Below are 21,005 nucleotides of genomic sequence, written 5' to 3' on the forward strand. Positions count from 1 at the left end.
AGAAGCTCCAATAGTAGTGGTATTAGTGATAATACGAAATATTTGCAAAGCACACACTCTGCCTCAGTCATTGTATTAAGGGTTTTAATCATCACAACTATTTATGAAATAGGTATCATTTTTATTCCTAGTTAAAAGAACAGAAAACTGAGACCTAAAAGATGTAACTTCTCACAAATAAGTGTTAAAATTATGTGCCAATTCTAGGTCTGTCTGACTTTTAGCCATGTTGTTAGTTTAGTTTTATCTCTGTGTTCCCAGGGACCTACAAAAGTACCTGGAACACGGTAGTTTCTCAAGAATACTTGATTAATGAATTAATGAATATATGCCTTGAAACTTAACAAATATTGAATTGCACCTTATATATGATATACATTAATTCTCAAAGTTGATAAAACATTTTTTAGAAACACAGATGAAACATTACCCACAACAGAATAATTTTAATGGGGTCAAGGGTCACATCTGATAAGGCAAAGTCACTAAAAAGATGTAAAGGAGCAACAATAATGTTCATTTTCAAGTTACTTTAAAATGGTATATCTACAAAATTCATTAATTATGTTATTGACTAAACAAAAACATTAGTAATGAAAGTTGCTTCCACCTTGAATCAATTAAGTCTTCTTTACATCCTGCTCTCTATCCTCTAGCGTCTCTTTTATTACCATTGAACTAAAGAGAAAAAGTAAAACAACTTAAAGAGCCATTTCCCTTTTCAAAACCTTAAAAGGCTTTTTTTCCATTTACCAGAAATAGCTATTTTCAAGCTAATTCAACATTCAAAATCAAGCGTGCAGGCTAAAGAAATTAATTTCTGGTTAAGTCACAGAAAAGTGAAACTTCTTGAAAACTTTTTTAAAAAGCACTTTATCTATGAACACACCTTTGTGAATATGAGCAGTTCTTTCCTATTTTGCAAATTTCAGGATTAAGTAAATTGTGAGACTTTAATATAAGTAAAATAAAGGGGGAAATATGAAAAAGCCTTCCACTTGAAAATTTTAAAATGCTGTTCAAAAACAAGAATCAAAAATTAATAGGAGAGAATGAAAAGCTATTTTGTTTTGTTTTACTTTTTGGTTCTTCTATTACAACTCTGGGAAGATATGGAGCCAGGAAGATAAAGATATTTAAAGATATTCCCTGAAGAGAAATGTGTAATACAGCAAACTGGGAAGGAGGAAATATTTGAGTTTATTTCTCTATAGACTAACATTTAAAAGACATAAAAGTTCAGTGATAGGATTTGCTGAACATTCTCATTAGTACTTGAAAACTACTTACTTCCTAATCCTCCAAGTACTACATTTCAACAGCCACTTTCAACTCAAAATCACTTAGTTAGTGCATATCCTTTGCCCAAACACATAGCTGTCAGCCATTTACCAGCTCTCTTCTAATCCCTTGTTATCTATCATCATTTTTATAAAAGTTGTGTAACTATGTCCATTCATTTGCTTTAACAATAAAAACAGACTAAATCAAAACACAGAAGATTACTTAAAAGTTTTCCTCAAGCATGCCATAGATTCTGCCATGGTAATCTATATTCAGAGTGGTTTTTATTACAGAATAGGCCATGCGATGTAAAACAAACCCAAAACCAAACACAGAACAACCACACCCCAGGGCTAAATCACAGTGTGATGGGGCAAGTTACCTTCTTCTTTAGTCTTAGTTTCCTTATCAGTACAATGGAAACAATTCTAGAACTTCAGGGTTACTTTGAGAATCAAATGAAATAGTACTCTAAAGGTATTGTTAACTACCAAGCTTACTATATCACTTTAGTAGGAGAGGTAGGAGCTTCCCAGGTAGCTCAAAAAGTAAAGAATCTGCCTGCAATGCGGGAGACCTGGGTTCAAGCCCTGAGTCAGGAAGATCCCCTGGAGGAAGAAATGGCAACCCACTCTATTATTCTTGCCTGGAGAATTTCATGGACAGAGGAGCCTGGTGGGCCACAGTCCAGGGGCTCACAAAGAGTTGGACACGACTGTGTGACTAACATACACAGAAGAGGTACGGATGGGGAGGGGTGGGGGGTTAATAACAGGCTTTTACGACAGCTGACTGAAGGGTAATAGGATGATTCTGATCTTTCCTGAAAAAACAGGAAGAGCAGCCACAACCTCATGCCTTATTTCTCCCTGGGCCAACAGGGTACAAATGATATGCATAATCAATGTGATGTTATAATGTCAATAACAATAGTATCGCAACTGTAAAACACACATAAAGTGTTAAGAATCTTTCATAAAATAGAATATCTATGAAACACAGAGCATTTAAAAGTAGTGTCCCATTCATGGGTTAGTACATTAACATTCATTATACTGCTTTGTTCTATCAATCTCTTCATTAGTTCCAGAGCACATCAATTAATATATTGAAATACAAAATCAAAAGTACTTTTTTACACAGTGATTTCACACTCGAAGCCATATAACTTTGCTCTACTTAGATGTCATATCCTATAGTATTTAGTGGATTTTCACACGTTTATGTTACTCAATTGTGCTCAATAAGATGTCCTCCTTCATTCTATCCTTTTGCAAAAGTAAAGTCAACACGATTGGAATGATTCGAAGAAGAAACAAAGCATTTGTTTCCTATCCACCACTTTCAAGAAGGCTGAAGCTGAGACATATTTGTCCCCACCATTTTTTTTTGAGCAGGTTAAGAAATTGGTTAGGAAAGTAATTATTCTAGTGCTTAGTTTTCATATGTGTGAGGACTATTTTAGAACGTTAAAAAATAGAGAAGACATTCAAGAAAAAACATATATATATACAAGTCAGTAAGATATATGAACAGCTATGTTTTTTGGATCTGGACTTTGAATTTATTACCAGAATTTTTATTTTAAGCTACAGTATTTATAAGCTATCAATAGCAATAAAATATTTATCAAAAATCCATTTTAAATTTACCTTCCTACATTAACATCAATAAAATATCATATATCAATTTTAAAACACATCTTGTTTTTAGTCAAACAAGGCTAAAAAATGAGACTCAGGACAAGAATTCCATAAACCTCAGCTTTTCACAGAAAAAGCACTTTAAATTTTCCTGTGGGTAGAATGTAGGAAGCAGTAAAAGAAGTGTTTCAGTTGATCTTAACTGGAATAAGTTCAAAAAGACTCTCAAATTATTTGGACTTTTATATACCATGAAACACCTTGCATTGTTATAAATTGCTACATCTCTAAAAATAACACATATTAAGGTCCTTACTGCTCATTAAGGACTCAAGTGTATAGAACAGTGAATACTGAAATATTTCATCATTTATAACAATGATTGCTCAGTAAATCCTATAACCTATAAAAATGGAACTTACCTTAAAAAGTGTCACAGTGATTTCAATGTTTTCAGGAACAGGCCATACGACAACACCACGGTATGGATTTTTTATTCCAGGCTGCCAGCTATGAGCCTACCAAAAAAAAAAAAGTCTTCAACTTGAAGTACAGAAAATGCAATATTAATAATTTCCAAAGATATATTGACCCTATTTAACTATCCATTAGATCTGTCTCCCTAAAACAAAAATGATTAGTCAAATAGAACTTTTCAAGCATCAAACTTGGGCCATGACAGTTGGTGGCTCAGATGATAAAGAATCTGCCTGCAGTGCAGGAGACCTGGGTTCAATCCCTTGGTCAGCAAGATCTCCTAGAGGAAATGGCAACCTACTGCAGTATTCTTGCCTGGAGAATTCCATGGGATAGAGGAGCCTGGCGGGCTACAGTACATAGGGTTGCAAATAGTTGAACACAACTGAGCAACTAACACTTACTTATGACAGTTATATCACATGTAAGCTACAGATTACTATCTGTAAACAAACATTGACCCTCTCCTACACACACACACACACACACACACACACACACACACACACACACGAAGATAGAAAAATGAGGTGCCTCATATTTTCAAAAGCTATTTCAAATTTAAGAAAAATCTTACTAGGAGAAATATTTTAAAAATTATTTTGTGATCTCAGAAGTTAAAGGCAAATTCAAATAGATGGGGAACAATGGAAGTAGTGACAAACTTTATTTTCCTGGACTCCAAAATCACTGTGGACGGTGACTGCAGCCATGAAATAAAAAGATGCTGTTGCTTGAAAGAAAAGCAATGACAAGCCTAGACAGCGTTTTAAAAAGCAGAGACATTACTTTGCCTACAAAGGTCCATTTAGTCAAAGCTAAGGTTTTTCCAGTAGTCATGTACGGATATGAAAGCTGGACAATAAAAAAAGGCTGAGCGCCGAAGAATTGATGCCTTCGAACTGTGGTGCTGGAGAATACTCTTGAGAGTCCCTTGGACAGCATGGAGAGCAAACTAGTCAATCCTAAAGGAAATCAACCCTGAATATTTATTGGAAGGACTGATGCTGAACCTGAAGCTCTAATATTTTGGCCACATGATGCAAATAGCCGACTCACTGGAAAAGACCTCAATGCTGAGAAAGATTGAGAGCAGGAGGAGAAGGGGTTGACAGCGGATAAGATATTGGATGGCATCATCGACTCCATGAGTCTGAGCAAACTCCAGGAGACAATGAAGTACACGAAAGCCTGGCATGCTGCAGTCATGGGCTCGCAAAGAGTTGGACACAGCTTGAGCGACTAAACAACAACAAAAAATCAGAGAAAAGTAGCCTTGAGAAGGTGACAAGGGCAGACCATAAAGGAGGTGAATCAGATAATTTAAACATGGGAAGAGTTTTCTAGGGAGATGGACCAGCAACTGGAAAGGTGCTGAGGCAGTTAGATAACAAGAAGCCCAATGTGGCTGGGGCAGAGTAGTTAAAGAGAAGAGCAGCAGAAGACAAGACTAGGGAAATCATGGAGGGCCCAGTCATACAAGGTTCTGCCAGGCCATCCAAAGGTTCTGGCTTGTAATTTGAGAGAGATGAGAAGCCACTGGAGGATTTTAACAGAAGAATGATGATCCAAGTTATGTTTTTTTTTAGCTCTAGCAAATCTATTTAGACTCCAGGTGTTTGAGCAAACTCCAGGAAAAACAGTGAAGGACAGGGAAGCCTGGCGTGCTGCAGTCCATGGGGTCACAAAGAGTTGGATACGACTGAGTGACTGAACAACAACAACCAGATGTAAGAGAGGAAACAGGGAGACAATAAAGAGGCTATGCAATAATCCCAAGGAGAGCTGATGGTGACTTGGCTTAAGGTGGTATAAAAGTGGTATGAAGTGATCAGATTCCATAAATTTTTTTTTATTTTCAAGACAGAATCAATAAGATTTTCTGTCTGACTATATGGAAGAAAGTAGCCAAGGATGACTATATGTCTTTTGCCCTTGAGCAAGTACAAAACAGGAATTGCTCTTAACAGATTCAAGATAAAACTGCAGAAGGATCGGGTTTGGAAAATCAGATTAGGAATTTGATTTTATACACATTAAATCTAAGGTGCCTATTAGATATTCAAGTGTAGCTGTTTAGGCAGCTGGATATACATGCCTACAGTTATAAATTTGGAAATCATCTGCATACAGGTGATACTTAAAATTTAAGGGTGGATGTAATCCCAAGGGAGTGACAGGAGGGAGGAAGGGAAAGAAAGAGAAAGGGAGAGAATAAAGATTCAAGAACTGAACTTTGGAGCACAACAGATTCAGGAAATGAGGAGGAATCAGTAAAGAAAGGTCAGTAAGTAGAAGGAAAACCAGAGGCAAGTGGTTATTCTGAAAGTCTAGTGGAGAAAATATTTTAAGGAGACACAAACAATTATCTGTGCCAAATCTTGGCGACAGGTCAAGAGGATGAGGTCTGAAAAATAACCCCTGGATTTAACAAAGCCGAAGCCATTACTGACTTCACAAGAGCCATTTCAGTGGACTAGTGAGGATAAACACCTGACTGGATCAGCATGGGTTCAAGAAAGAATAGGAAGAAAGAAACTGAAGCTAGCAAGCACATTCAACTTCTCTGGGCTATTTTGCTGAAAGAGAAAGAGAGAAATAGGTTAATGCTAGTACGAGAAATATCGTCAGACCAGAATTTTTTAAGTAAGAGAGAATATTTTTAGGGTGATAGGAAACACTCAGTTGAAAGGGAAATTTTAATGATGCAGAAGAGAAATAATTGCTAGTGTAATGTCTTTAACAGTACGAAAGGAGACAGATTGGCTTGTGCTGAGAGCACAGATCATTCTTCCGTAATAACAGAAAAGAAGTTAGAGTACATGAGTGCAGGCACATGTCAGGGAACAGATTTAACACATCTGAGGACACTGAGAGGATGTCTGAGGACACTGAGACACAGACTTGACCAAGACCACACAGCAAGTAAGTGGCAGAAATTGGATTTGAATCCAGGAAGTGGAACTGAGAAGTGATCAAGATCACAGAAACTTATGTCCATGTAAATCTTATCATATCTTGTTGGTTAAACCACCAGCAGAATACTGTAAGTCAACTATACTTCAATAAAAAATAGAGACCTAGCACACCACAGCCAATGGTAAAGAATAGAGTTTTGTTGATTAAAAAACATCTCCAGAGATTCATCTATTCTCCTGCCTTATTTCTATGCCTGTTGACAGTCCTAGAACACAACTCACAGAGTAAACAATATGAATTTTGAAAAGTAAATTGCTACCATCTTAGATAATCTCTAATTAGAACTCCTCTCTGTATAGTCTACCTACTTAATTCTGAAGATTTCTGACAACTGTAATTCTCATGTACTCTAACGATAGATCAAGCTATTTCTCTGTTCTCTAGTCTCTTCAAACTTCCCATAATTATATTTTTATAGTCTCCCCATACATTGAAAAAGACTATAATAATTGAATTTTTCTTATTCAGTTCAGTTCAGTTCAGTTCAGTCGCTCAGTCGTGTCCGACTCTTTGCGACCCTATGAATCGCAGCACGCCAGGCCTCCCTGTCCATCACCAACTCCCGGAGTTTACCCAAACCCATGTCCATTGAGTTGGTGATGCCATCCAACCATCTCATCCTCTGTCGTCCCCTTCTCCTCCTGCCCCCAAACCTTCCCAGCATTAGGGTCTTTTCCAATGAGTCAACTCTTCGCATGAGGTGACCAAAGTACTGGAGTTTCAGCTTCAACATCAGTCCTTTCAATGAACACCCAGGACTGATCTCCTTTAGGATGGACTGGTTGGATCTTTTTGCAGTCCAAGGGACTCTCAAGAGTCTTCTCCAACACCACAATTCAAAAGCATCAGTTCTTCGGCGCTCAGCTTTCTTCACCGTCCAACTCTCACATCCATACAGTAGAAAAGATAGTATTTAAACAATTTTGAATCTTAAAAAGTACCATCAAAGAATTTTAGACCTGAAAATATCCTTAGGAGATCTAATCAGGTCCAGATAATGAAACTGAAGCAATAAAGAGTAAATGGCTTGCCTGAATCCATAATAATAATCTATAGGAGAAACAGCTCCATGATTTTCAAGTTCAGGGTTCTTCACCCAACCAACATCACAGCCAGCTCTATTTCTGATTCACACAGTAGTCAAGAAAATAGTCTTCAATTCCTAAAGTCTTAACATTTATATGCATGAAACAGAGATTAAAAGTGTGAAGAGCAGGGAATGTGGAGACCAACAAGTAACTGGGCAGAATTAGAAGACAGTGATATTAGGTAATTACCTAATGCTGGTCCTCTAAATGACCTCTTTCAATTCTCAGTCTAGGATCAGGAAATGGTAATTAGACTGCTGAACAAAGAAAACTTATATCTGCTTAACAAACTAAAATCTTTTTTCTTTTTTTAAATACAAAGAGATAGAGGGGTGCTAGTTTCCAAGCTGCCGGTATGGCACAATTCTGTCTAGCAACTCTCCCCAGTGAGAGAGAAAGTTCACCTAAGTCAGAGCCTCTGGCTTTCTGGTCTTTTTAGTGACTGTACAAACTAGCTATGTTAGGACACAATAACAATATCAATTAGTCCAGCTTAGTATCTGACAATGTCAGCTTCAAAATGTCAGCTAATTATTATATATTAGAAAAAGAGTGAAAAGTCTAATACAGGCAACTAAAAATAGCTGTGGTACTAAACACGTAATTGTACAGATCCACAGAGACAGTAATTTAGGTTCTTAGGAATTTTATTTTTAAAAAGTACCTCATGTTGGCAATCATCAGGCACTACAGGAATCCTGATCAGTTTTTAATCAGAGTAATAGAAAGGATTTCCCTAGAAAATAATTCAGTATAAAACACATACAGCTATTTAGTTCCTTAATATAGTCCAGAAAGGCAGGTTATTTAATCATTTGCCAGCATCCTAGTACAGTTAATGGTAGAAAGGATGAAGCCATATTCAGTTCCACTCATATAAATTGTTTCACCTTTTAATCATATCAGAGATCCTTTAGCAAAGGCAGACCTAGGGAAAGGTAACATTTATAAATTTTGAGTACTAACTCTATAAGATGTCTTATTTTCAAATTATTTCATATCATACCTTATATGAAAGACCTGAACCTAATATGGAACTAAATACAGAATAAATATTCACTTGTTACTTCTGAAATATTTCACTGAATATATATAACTGTCATTTAGTTTTTAAATTGATGATTTTCAATTTATAAAACTTCATCTTCCCATACGTTTAGGATGTCACATGTAAAGCTGTCTTAGAGCTGTCCACATCATGGTCTTAGTCAAAGATCTACCGCTACACCCATCCCTTCATGATACCACAGCATATTGTTACAGGCTATACAGGAGCACACTGCTATATTAAAAATGGATAGCCAACAAGGACTTGTTATATACAGCACAGGGAACTCTGTTCAATGTTATGTGGCAGTCTTGATGGGAGGGGAGTTTGGGAGAGAATGGATACATGTATATGTATGACTGAGTCCCTTTGCTGTCCACTTGAAACTATCATAATGTTGTTCATCAGCCATACTTCAATACAAAATAAAAAGTTTAAAACAACAACAACAACAAAAACACAGCTTATAGCAAGAAACTAGAAGTGGTAATACCATCCAAAAGCTGGTGAGGACTTTCAAGCTCTTCTTTCCCTTTGGAATTCTCCCATCTCTTTGTGACTTTAAATTCCTAGTTTGAAAACTAGGTTTAAGGCAACAGACTACTCTGCCATAACTTTTCTTGTCTATTACAATTTTCTTGCTTCCTTTGTCCAACACTATACTGAAAAATAATTTACATATACAACTCAACTGCTGCCTGAAAATATCTTTGCTATAAATGTCATGACTTGAAGATAAGGGGTAGGAAAACTACCTATTGTGATAATTACTCATGCTAATTATTTTATGATTATTTTCTCAATAAAAAATGATTCTGCAATGGGTTATTTTTATATTTAATTACAAAAATAGACATGTATCCAAAGAAAGTGAGCAAAACAGTGAGAACTAAACTTTAAATCAAATAAGGCAATGTGCCTTATTTTACAGTCTAATCTGTTATCTGGGTATCAGTTATAAGTTGCAATCCACCAATATAAAAAAGGTAGATAACCAACCATACTTCAATAAAATAATTTTTAAAAAGTAGATATATTCAGAAACAGGCAAGATAAATAGTAAGTTATACACAAGACCAAAGAGAATGAATTACTGTGTAGTTCAAACTCTTTTCAGAAACAAAGCTAAAAGTAAAAACCAGACTATTTTCTGCCCAATGGTTGCAGAGATCTATTTTCCCTGTAAGTGATTTCAATGGGACGTAGCAGCAAATAATGTGTATTTCAAAGGAAAAATGACAGAAACATAAGGGTGTTTCAGATGAAAACAATGGTTCTACTCTTTGGATTTAATATAACTGATAGTTAATTTTAAAAAACAATAGCTGGGGACAAGCTAGCTTTTTTTTTTTAAGAATTCCAAAATACCATGGATCTCAAGCTCCTCAAAGTTTTTTTGAAAAGTAATTTACTTAATTTTCACATAATATCATAATCATTTCTTTTATAGCTTCTGGAACTGGTTTTTACATCCTTATTCAGCTGTTGTATACAATGTATAAAACAGCATTTCACACATACATGAATATATTATGTAAATTTCAGGCAGATTCTTTACCACTGAACTATCAGGGAATCCTGTAAGCTTATTATAGTATATGGGCTTCCCTGATGGCTCAGTGGTAAGAATCCACCTGCAATGCAGGAGACTCGAGTTTGATCCCTGGGTCAGGAAGATCCCCTGGAGAAGGAAATGGCAAATCACTCTAGTACTCTTGCCTGGGAAATCCCATGGAAAGAGGAACCTGTGGGGCTACAGTCCATGGGGTCCCAAAGAGCTGGACATCACTAGAGTGACTAAATAACAACAATAATAAGCTTAATACATTCTGAGTTCTCATAACTTTTCAAAAGTACATCTATAATGTTTCAAGAGAAATATACAATGATTCTAAAATATCCAGAAGGGATCTGAAATATTAGAAGCATCACAACTGGAAAATAAGTTCAGTAAGAAACAGTTCCTTCTGGAAAATATTGTATTCTGAGAAAAATCAACCTGTACCTCATATGTTTCCATTTCACCATTTAGAGTCAATCAATACTTCAGTTCAGTTCAGTTCAGTCCTCAGTCGTGTCCGACTCTCTGCGACCCCATGAATTGCAGCACGCCAGGCCTCTCTGTCCATCACCAACTCCCGGAGTCTACCCAAATCCATGTTCGTCGAGTCGGTGATGCCATCCAACCATCTCATCCTCTGTCGTCCCCTTCTCCTCCTGCCCCCAATCCTACCCAGCATTAGGGTCTTTTCCAGTGAGTCAACCCTTTGCATGAGGTGGCCAAAGTATTGGAGTTTCAGCTTCAACATCAGACCTTCCAGTGAACACCCAGGATTGATCTCTTTTAGGATGGATTGATTGGATCTCCTTGCAGTCCAAGGGACTCTCAACAGTCTTCTCCAACACCACAGTTCAAAAGCATCAATTCTGCGGCGCTCAGCTTTCTTCACCGTCCAACTCTCACATCCATACATGACCACTGGAAAAACCATAGCCTTGACTAGACGGACTTTTGTTGGCAAAGTAATGTCTCTGCTTTTAAACATGCTATCTAGGTTGGCCATAACCTTCCTTCCAAGGAGTAAGCGTCTTTTAATTTCATGGCTGCAGTCACCATCAGCAGTGAATCTGGAGCCCAAAAAAGTAAAGTCTGACACTGTTTCCACTGTTTCCCCATCTATTTCCCATGGAGTGATGGGACCAGATGCCATGATCTTAGTTTTCTGAATGTTGAGCTTTAAGCCAACTTTTTCACTCTCCTCCTTCACCTTCATCAAGAGGCTCTTTAGTTCTTCTTCACTTTCTGCCATAAGGGTGGTGTCATCTGCATATCTGAGGTTATTGATATTTCTCCGGGCAATCTTGATTCCAGCTTGTGTTTCCTCCAGCCCAGCGTTTCTCATGATGTACTCTGCATAGAAGTTAAATAAGCAGGGTGACAATATACAGCCTTGACGTACTCCTTTTCCTATTTGGAACCAGTCTGTTGTTCCATGTCCCGTTCTAACTGTTGCTTCCTGACCGGCATACAGGTTTCTCAAGAGACAGGTCAGATGGTCTGGTATTCCCATCTCTTTCAGAATTTTCCACAGTTTATTGTGATCCACACAGTTAAAGGCTTTGGCATAGTCAATAAAGCAGAAATAGATGTTTTTCTGGAACTCTCTTGCTTTTTCGATGATCCAGCGGATATTGGCAATTTGATCTCTGGTTCCTCTGCCTTTTCTAAAACCAGCTTGAACATCTGGAAGTTCACGGTTCACGTATTGCTGAAGCCTGGCTTGGAGAATTTTGAGCATTACTTTACTAGCATGTGAGATGAGTGCAACTGTGCGGTAGTTTGAGCATTCTTTGGCATTGCCTTTCTTTGGGATTGGAACGAAAACTGACCTTTTCCAGTCCTGTGGCCACTGCTGAGTTTTCCAAATTTGCTGGCATATCGAGTGCAGCACTATTTAATACATCAATTAAACACATCAATATTTGTTTATATATTATGTTAATAATATATACGTAATGTTAAATAATGTTAAAATAGTGTTTAACACTATTAAACACATCAATATTTAATACGATGTAAAAAAGAATCTGGACCTAAAAGTTATCTGACTTTGAAAATGCAATTAAATTGAAAGTTTACTTAATTTCAACTATGAATATTCTGAATTGACTTTTAATCTAAAGCATTTCATTATGTTTCATTATGTTTTAAGAAAACAGTTAGTATCTAGTTACTACAAGAGGGAAATCACTTTCTGTTGAAAACTAAAAACATTTAGGGTCTAATGTTTACAGTTATAGACAGATTCCACTATCATAGTTACTGGATGACCTAACATTGTTCCTTTCCATAAAAGCTTAAGACCCACTCAGAAAAGCTGATAGAAGACCCTAAGTCTATTTTCAGAATCCTTTCTTATATGTAAATAGAGAAGAAAATATTACAAAGCCCAAATACCCTGTCTCCAAACTACATACGTAATGCTTTGGAGAAGATGCTATTCACTAGGTGAAGCAACTGGACCTTTCCTCTACCGCTGGTGGGGTATGCTGAAAGTTAAAAATGTACCTACCCTATTGGCCAGTGATTCTACTCCTAGTTATCTGTGCAAGAGAAAATATTTGTCTCCCAAAATACTTGTACAGTAATGTTTAAAAGAAATTTAGTCACAATAGTGAATATTCAGAATACTCACTGGAAACAAGCCATACTTTCATCAACAGATGTATAATCAAACTGCAATACAGTCACATGATGGAATAATACTCAGCAAAGAAAAAAATTAACTACCAGTATTCACAAATTTTTTAATTCTGAAATTTAATTAAAATTTAATTTCAGGTAAAATAAATGAATTTTTTCTTTACATAAATCCACTTACAGCAAAACCAACATTCAATAAGCACGCTTGTAATTATTGTGTGCCTATAAACACATGCTCAATCTTACTTATCTGTAGACTGGAATTTTAAAAATATCTAAAATTGTTATTGAACATTTAAAAATTCTGTTCCACTCCCCCACAAAGCCATAAGAACAAAAGATTAAAACCTCTGAAAAATCCAACTCCTTCTCTTCTGTAACCTAGCAAATGGACTCAGATAACTCATCATTTATTATGTGTGCCCTAACTCCATCTTCTTAGAATCTGAATAAAGTAATTCTAGATATAATTTTTAAGTGATCTTTATTTACTCATTAGTTCATGATATCCTAGCACAGAGAAGTTAAATAATTATTATGTTATTTAAGGCCACCAAATCCAAAATCAAAACTCAGGTATCTGGCTCCTGTTTAGAACTATAATACCAAGATTACATACAGTACCTAATCAATCATTTTAGTAAAGCAGATTATAAGAATAACCCAAAATATCAAAAAATATTTAAAAATATTCTTCACTGGGGCCAGAGAAGCTTAATAATTTGACCAAAAGTTACATTCAACATTTGGGAAAGAAGTTTAGAAAACAGACAAACCTTGGAAGACTTCCTTCGGCTTCTTCTTGTCCAAACTACCACCAGTTTATCTGGTTGCCTGCCAAACAGGAAAGATTAAGTAAAATTTATCTTAAATCAATAAAATTTAGTTTTAGTACCTTGAAAAGAACAAAAATGTCACCTGCTTTAGATTACATGGAGTGGTTACACTAATAAAGCTCTATAAATTATTCAAATATAGTAGATGCAGAATATAGATATGATCTAATTTAAATGACTAATATTTCATCCACATGTTTTTTAAAAATACTTTACCAAGTAAATTCATTGGGACAAACCAAGTAAAATAAAATACTTATACTATTTTAAAAAGAAAAGCACATACATATCTCTCATCTAAAACTATATTTCCAACATTTTACCACTTTAATTTAGAGAAAATAAGCATAAAAATAATGTTTCCAAAATAATTTAACTCTGTGGTTTACACTACTTTTGCATATCTGTATCTTACAATGCTTATGATTTTCAAAACCTTTTTATAATCAATCATCTCAACTATCTTCATGAAAATAATACAATACTGAAAAATAGGCAAGTACATTCTGGCAAGAAGCCCAGGGTACACTGGGTTTACCTAGCGGCACAATAGTAAAGAATCTGCCTGCAATGCAAGAGACTGCCTACAATGCAGGAGATGTGGGTTTCATCGTTGGGAAGATCCGCCAGAGAAGGAAATGGCAACTCACTCCAGTATGCTTGCCTGAGAAATCCCACAGACAGAGAAGCCTGGCGGGCTAGAGTCCATGGGGTCTCAAAGAGTTGGACGTGACTGAGTGACTAAACCACCACAACCATATTCTGGAAAAGTTAAAAAAAAAACTCATCAAAAGCTCTGGAAGAAACAAGACTGGAATATAGGTCTTTCCAACCTGAGATGCTGGGAGCAGCAACCAGATGCAGAAGTTCTAAATTACAGATGAAATAGAAGAAGTTTCTATGAAACATCAGAGTGTTCACCTAAGGATATGAACCAACGGAGAAACAAAACCGTGTTTAACACAGAGAGAAACAGAATAGGACAAAGACATGGACATGGGTGATGGGGGCATAGAGCAACATGATAATAGAGCTGAGCAGAGGGTATGGATCAATGCTGGCAGCTTAACAGTAAAGGGACTGAGTAGCCAAACAGTGTAAGCTACCTTGTTTGAAAGCATTGGTGGCTTGCTGGAACACTTTACCAAGATTACTACGCTAATCTTTCCACTACGTTCTTATCTCCACATCTCACGCCCAAACTCAACTTTTAATTATACTTCTGCAATACTACTTTAAAATTGCTACAAAAGTCTTACTGATTCTTTTTTTTACTATTCTAACAGGACTCTTATACTGAAGGTACGACAAACTGGCATTTGAAAGTTGAATTTGACAGATTTGACCTAAATAGGATTCCCTTATTTTAAGCTTAAATTAAACTTTAGAAAACATTTCTTGGAACTTCCCTGGTGGTCCAGTGGGTAAGACTCCATGCTCCCAATGCAAGGGGCTCAGGTTCAGTCCCTGGTGGGGGAACTAGAACCCACATGCATGCCACAATGAAGACCTAGCTCAGCCTAAATAAATATTTTTAAAAATTTCTACTTAAATGTCTTCAAACAAGTTCCATGCTATCCAGATTACTAAAGCCTCCACACTATCAACTTCTTTGCACCTGACCAGCTTCATTCTTCAGATGATCTACTTCAGTTCAGTTCAGTCGCTCAGTCGTGTCCGACTCTTTGCGACCCCATGAATTGCAGCACGCCAGGCCTCTCTGTCCATCACCAACTCCCAGAGTCTACCCAAACCCATGTCCATCGAGTCGGTGATGCCATCCAACCATCTCATCCTCTGTCATCCCCTTCTCCTCCCGCCCCCAATCCTACCCAGCATTAGGGCCTTTTCCAATGAATCAACCCTTCGCATGAGGTGCCCAAAGTATTGGAGTTTCAGCTTCAACATCAGACCTTCCAATGAACACCTAGGATTGATCTCTTTTAGGATGGATTGATTGGATCTCCTTGCAGTCCAAGGGACTCTCAACAGTCTTCTCCAACACCACAGTCCAAAAGCATCAACTCTTCGGCGCTCAGCTTTCTTCACCGTCCAACTCTCACATCCATACATGACCACTGGAAAAACCATAGCCTTGACTAGACGGACTTTTGTTGGCAAAGTAATGTCTCTGCTTTTAAATATGCTATCTAGGATGGCCATAACCTTTCTTCCAAGGAGTAAGCGTCTTTTAATTTCATGGCTGCAATCACCATCAGCAGTGATTTTGGAGCCAAAAAAAATAAAGTCTGATGATCTACTTAGTCCCTGTATATAATTGACCCTTCGACATCACAGCATGCAAGAGTATCCATATTCCTGACTGTGGTTTATAAGGCACCTCATCACCCGACTCTGATTTTCCAGCTGCAAAACCTACAAATACCTCAAAGGCATCTTGCTTTCCAACCAATCCCCAAACATTTATTCAATCTCTTCCCATCTCCACATGTTACAACCTTTTTTTCTTTAACCTCCTCTTTTCTCTCCTTTTCTATCTGATACATGCTTAATTCATCACTTTCTCTATGAAAACATGACTGTTTCTCATTTTATTCCCACTTTAACCCATATCCTAAACCTCAGGCAAAGTTAATTGCTTCCTCTACCTGTATTTCCATTAACACTCTAAACACCTCTATTTTAATATGCAATATGCCCTGTATTATTTCATGCAAAGATGGGCTCAATAAAGGACAGAAACGGTAGGGACCTAACAGAAGCAGAAGATATTAAGAAGAAGTGGCAAGAATACACAGAAGAACTGTACAAATAAGATCTTCACAACCCAGATAATCACGATGGTGTGATCACTCACCTAGAGCCAGACATTCTAGAACGTGAAGTCAAGTGGGCCTTAGAAAGAATCACTACGAACAAAGCTAGTAGAGGTGATGGAATTCCAGTTGAGCTATTTTGAACACTAAAAAATGATGCTATAAAAGTGCTGCACTCAATATGTCAGCAAATTTGGAAAACTCAGCAGTGGCCACAGGACTGGAAAAGGTCAGTTTTCGTTCCAATCCCAAAGAAAGGCAATGCCAAAGAATGCTCAAACTACCGCACAATTGCACTCATCTCACATGCTAGTAAAGTAATGCTTAAAATTCTCCAAGCCAGGCTTCAGCAATACGTGAACCGTGAACTTCCAGATATTCAAGCTGGATTTAGAAAAGGCAGAGGAACCAGAGATCAAATTGCCAACATCCGCTGGATCATCGAAAAAGCAAGAGAGTTCCAGAAAAACATCTATTTCTGCTTTATTGACTACGTCAAAGCCTTTGACTGTGTGGATCACAATAAACTGTGGAAAATTCTGAAAGAGATGGGAATACCAGACCACCTGACCTGCCTCTTGAGAAACCTGTATGCAGGTCAGGAAGCAACAGTTAGAACTGGACATGGAACAACAGACTGGTTCCAAATAGGAAAAGGTGTATGTCAAGACTGTATATTGTCACCTTGCTTATTTAGCTTATCTGTAGAGTACATCATGAGAAACTCTGGGCTGGAGGAAGCACAAGCTGGAATCAAGATTGCCGGGAGAAATATCAGTAACCTCAGATATGCAGATGACACCATCCTTATGGCAGAAAGTGAAGAAGAACTAAAGAGCCTCTTGATGAAAGTGAAAGAGGAGAGTGAAAAAGTTGGCTTAAAGCTCAACATTCAGAAAACTAAGATCATGGCATATGGTCCCATCACTTTATGGAAAATAGATGGGGAAACAGTGGCTGACTTTATTTTTCTGGGCTCCAAAATCACTGCAGATGGTGATTGCAGCCATGAAATTAAAAGACACTTTCTCCTTGGAAGGAAAGTTATGACCAACCTAGACAGCATATTGAAAAGCAGAGACATTACTTTGTCAACAAAGGTCCGTCTAGTCAAGGCTATGGTTTTTCCAGTGGTCATGTATGGATGTGAGAGTTGGACCATAAAGAAAGCTGAGCACCAAAGAATTGATGCTTTTGAACTGCGGTGTTGGAGAAGACTCTTGAGAGTCCCTTGGACTGCAAGGAGACCCAACCAGTCCATCCTAAAGGAGATCAGTTCTGTGTGTTCATTGGTAGGACTGATGTTGAAGCTGAAACTCCAATACTTTGGCCACCTCATGCGAAGAGCTGACTCATTTGAAAAGACCCTAATGCTGGGAAGGATTGAGGGCAGGAGGGGAAGGGGATGACAGAGGATGAGATGGTGGGATAGCATCACCAACTCAATGGACATGGGTTTGGGTAAACTCCAGGAGTTGGTGATGGACAGGGAGGCCTGGTGTGCTGCGGTTCATGGGGTCACAAAGAGTCGGACACAACTGAGCAACTGAACTGAACTGAACTGTATTATGGGCTTCCCTGGTGGCTCAGATGGTAAAGAACCTGCCTGCAATGCAGGAGACGAAGGTTCGATTTCTGGGTTCGGAAGATCCCCTGGAGAAGGGAATGGTTACACACTCCAGTAATTCAAAATTATAAGCAGATGATATCACTCTAATGGCAGGAATTAAAGAGCTTCTTGATGAGGGTGAAAGGGAAGAGAGAAAAAGCTGGCTTAAAACTCAACATTTAAAAAACTAAGCTCACAGCATCGGTCCCATCACTTTATGGCAAATAGAGGAAAAAATAGAAACAGTGACAATCTATTCTCTTGGGCTCCAAAATCACTGTGGACAATCACTACAGCCAGGAAATTAAAAGATGTTTGCTTCTTGGAAGAAAAGCTATAGTGAACCTAGACAGCATATTAAAAAGCAGAGACATCACTTTGCCAGCAAAGGTCCATATAGTCAAAGCTATGGTTTTTCCAGTAGTCATGTACAGATGTGAGAGTTGGACCACAAAAAAGGCTGAGTGCCAAAGAACTGATGCTTTCAAATTGGGGTGCCGGAAGTCTCTTGAGAGTCCCCTGGACAGGAAGGAGATCAAACCAGTCAATCCTAAAGGAAATCAACCCTGAATATTCATTGGGAAGGACTGATGCTGAAGCTGAAACTCCAATACTTTGGCCACCTGATGTGAAGAACCAACTCTTTGGAAAAGACCATGATGCTGAGAAAGATTGGAGGCAGGATGAGAAGGGGACGACAGAGGATGAATCGGTTGAATGGCATCACTGATGCAACGGACATGAGTTTGAGTAGGCTCCGGGAGTTGGTGATGGACAGGGAAGCCTGGCGTGCTGCAGTCCATGGGGTCTCAAGGAGTTGGACAAGACTGAGCAACTGAACTGAACTGCATTGCAAAGAGCTGATTCATTGGAAAAGACTCTGGTGCTGGGAAAGACTGAGGGCAAAGGAGGGAGCAGCATGGATGGATGGTTAGATAACATCACTGACTCAATGGACATGCTGCTGCTGCTGCTGCTAAGTCGCTTCAGTCATGTCCGACTCTGTGAGACCTCGTAGACAGCAGCCCACCAGGCTCCCCCATCCCTGGGATTCTCCAGGCAAGAACACTGGAGTGGGTTGCCATTTCCTTCTCCAACGCATGAAAGTGAAAAGTGAAAGTGAAGTCTCTCAGTCGTGTCCGACTCTTCGTGACCCCATGGACAGCAGCCCACCAGGCTCCATCCATGGGATTTTCCAGGCAAGAGTACTAGAGTGGGGTGCCATTGCCTTCTCCGCTCAATGGACATGAGTTTGAGCAAATTCCGGGAGATAGTGAAGAACAGAGAAGCCTGGTGTGCTGCAGTCCATGGGGTCTCAAAGAGTTGGACATGGCTGAGCGACTGAACAACCATACAACCACAACCCACTCCAATATTCTTGCCTGGAGAATTCCAATGAAAGAGGAGCCTAGTAGACTACTAGGGGTTGCAAAGAGTTGGACACAACTGAGTGACTAACAGTTTTCACTCTTTCACTTCATGCTTTGTATTACATTATTTGTTATTATTTTTCTTTCCTCCACTAGATTGTGTTCCTTTATCAACCATATCTTATTTATTTTTCTATTTCTAGCAACTAATAAGAATCTGGCACAAGGTTGAGGCTCTATGTACATTCACTACTAAATGAAACTTACATTTCATCCAGGAATTCCCAATTGGTTAATTACAACTGATGAAGTCCAACTAAAGTCAGTAGCTATGTAATACATTCTCTCTTCAGCTTATTTGAGCTATGCAGGCATCTTCACCTTGGATGCACATTGGAACCTCTTGGGAAGCTTTTTAAAAATATTGACATCTAGATTCTACCACTAGAGAATCACATTTAAATGGCCTGGTATGCAGACTTTTAAAAACTTCACAGTTGATTGTTATGCCCAGCTAAGGTTGAAAACCATTTCTTTTGTAGGGAGAGTGGTAAGCAATCCCCACACTCCTGATTTGAAATAGTGAGGCGATGTGATGCTGTGATGGCAACAAGGGTGACCCCACTTCCCGATATCATCCTAGTGCTACCTGCACTCTTTGCTGCCTCCTTCCAACCTGGCCTCTCAGCACCTTCCTCTCCTCCACCCATTCTGATCTCGTTTCAGAATATGGAAGCCTCTTACTGTAAAATAAGAAAGTCAGGAAGGGTGGTCTAACCTACATGCCTGAAGTCCCAAGAATGTAAATAGAACATAAGTTACTTATTTGAGAATGCCCCCAGAGATGGATCAACTTTTTTGTGATTCCTAGTTATGTCGAATTTTTTAAATGTCTTCACTAGAAATCTCCCCTGGAGAAGGGAATGGCAACCCACTCCAGTATTCTTGCCTGGAGAATGCCATGGACAGAGGAGCCTGGTGGGCTACAGTCCATTGGGACTCAAAGAGTCAGAGATGACTGAGCAACTAACACACACACAGAATAGAAATCAGCTCCCTTTTACATTATCAGGGACAAAGTAGCGCAGAATGTGTAAAATAAAGAGCTGTGCTGTGAGTTACTGTTCTTACAGAAGAATACCAATATCCACACAACTGGTTGACCACAATTAATATTTCAAGCATCTATGCTGTACTAGAAAAGAACCATTAAATATTTACTTATGTGCTCACAAGAGGCCAGGGATAGAGCAACTGAGAGAGTTTTATCCAACTACCAAAGAAACTATAATTATACAACTTTCTATCAGAAAAGTCAGGACAACCTGACATAGCTCTGTTTTAGAGAGAATTCAACAACCAAACATTTAACATTTCTACCCCATGCCCTAAGTGACCAGGTAGCCCTGCACATAATACATACACAAACACATAAACACACATGCATATATTCATATATAGGTATTTACATATATGAATATTTTATATACATACACATAAAATGTACACACAGACACACTGTCTATGAGTTCCACTGCAAAATTTGGAGCCTTCTGTTGGGCTTACTCGGGGGAGAAAGCTTTACATTTAAAAATAAGGAATGTTATCTTTCTGGAAATTATATTACACAGGTTACTGATTCTCTAAGAGAGGTTTTCCTTTAATAAAATGTCCTTTTTGTCCCTCTCAA

The 21,005-nt window shown here is 38.1% G+C and overlaps 1 protein-coding gene across 43 annotated transcripts in view; it reads right to left on the reverse strand.

Moving 5' to 3' along the window:
* Positions 1 to 21,005, reverse strand: part of EHBP1 (EH domain binding protein 1) — a 392,290-nt gene that overhangs the window by 288,549 nt on the left and 82,736 nt on the right. For 42 of the 43 annotated variants that reach the window (XR_014081759.1, XR_014081760.1, XR_014081758.1 and 39 more), the window contains 2 exons: positions 13,500 to 13,557; positions 3,350 to 3,445 (listed from right to left, as the gene is read on the reverse strand). Coding sequence is in view for 29 of the 43 variants with exons in the window: in XM_081588411.1 (XP_081444537.1) it covers positions 3,350 to 3,445; positions 13,500 to 13,557 (154 nt within the window). In the remaining 14 variants the exon portion in view is untranslated. Of the gene's footprint in view, positions 1 to 3,349; positions 3,446 to 13,499; positions 13,558 to 14,209; positions 14,264 to 21,005 lie in introns of those variants that run through there. The other variant, XM_081588436.1, reaches the window with a different exon arrangement.

The sequence above is a fragment of the Giraffa tippelskirchi genome, chromosome 4 (genome assembly GCF_054371585.1).
Source record: "Giraffa tippelskirchi isolate mGirTip1 chromosome 4, T2T-mGirTip1v1.2.pri, whole genome shotgun sequence".
Lineage (NCBI taxonomy): Eukaryota > Metazoa > Chordata > Mammalia > Artiodactyla > Giraffidae > Giraffa > Giraffa tippelskirchi.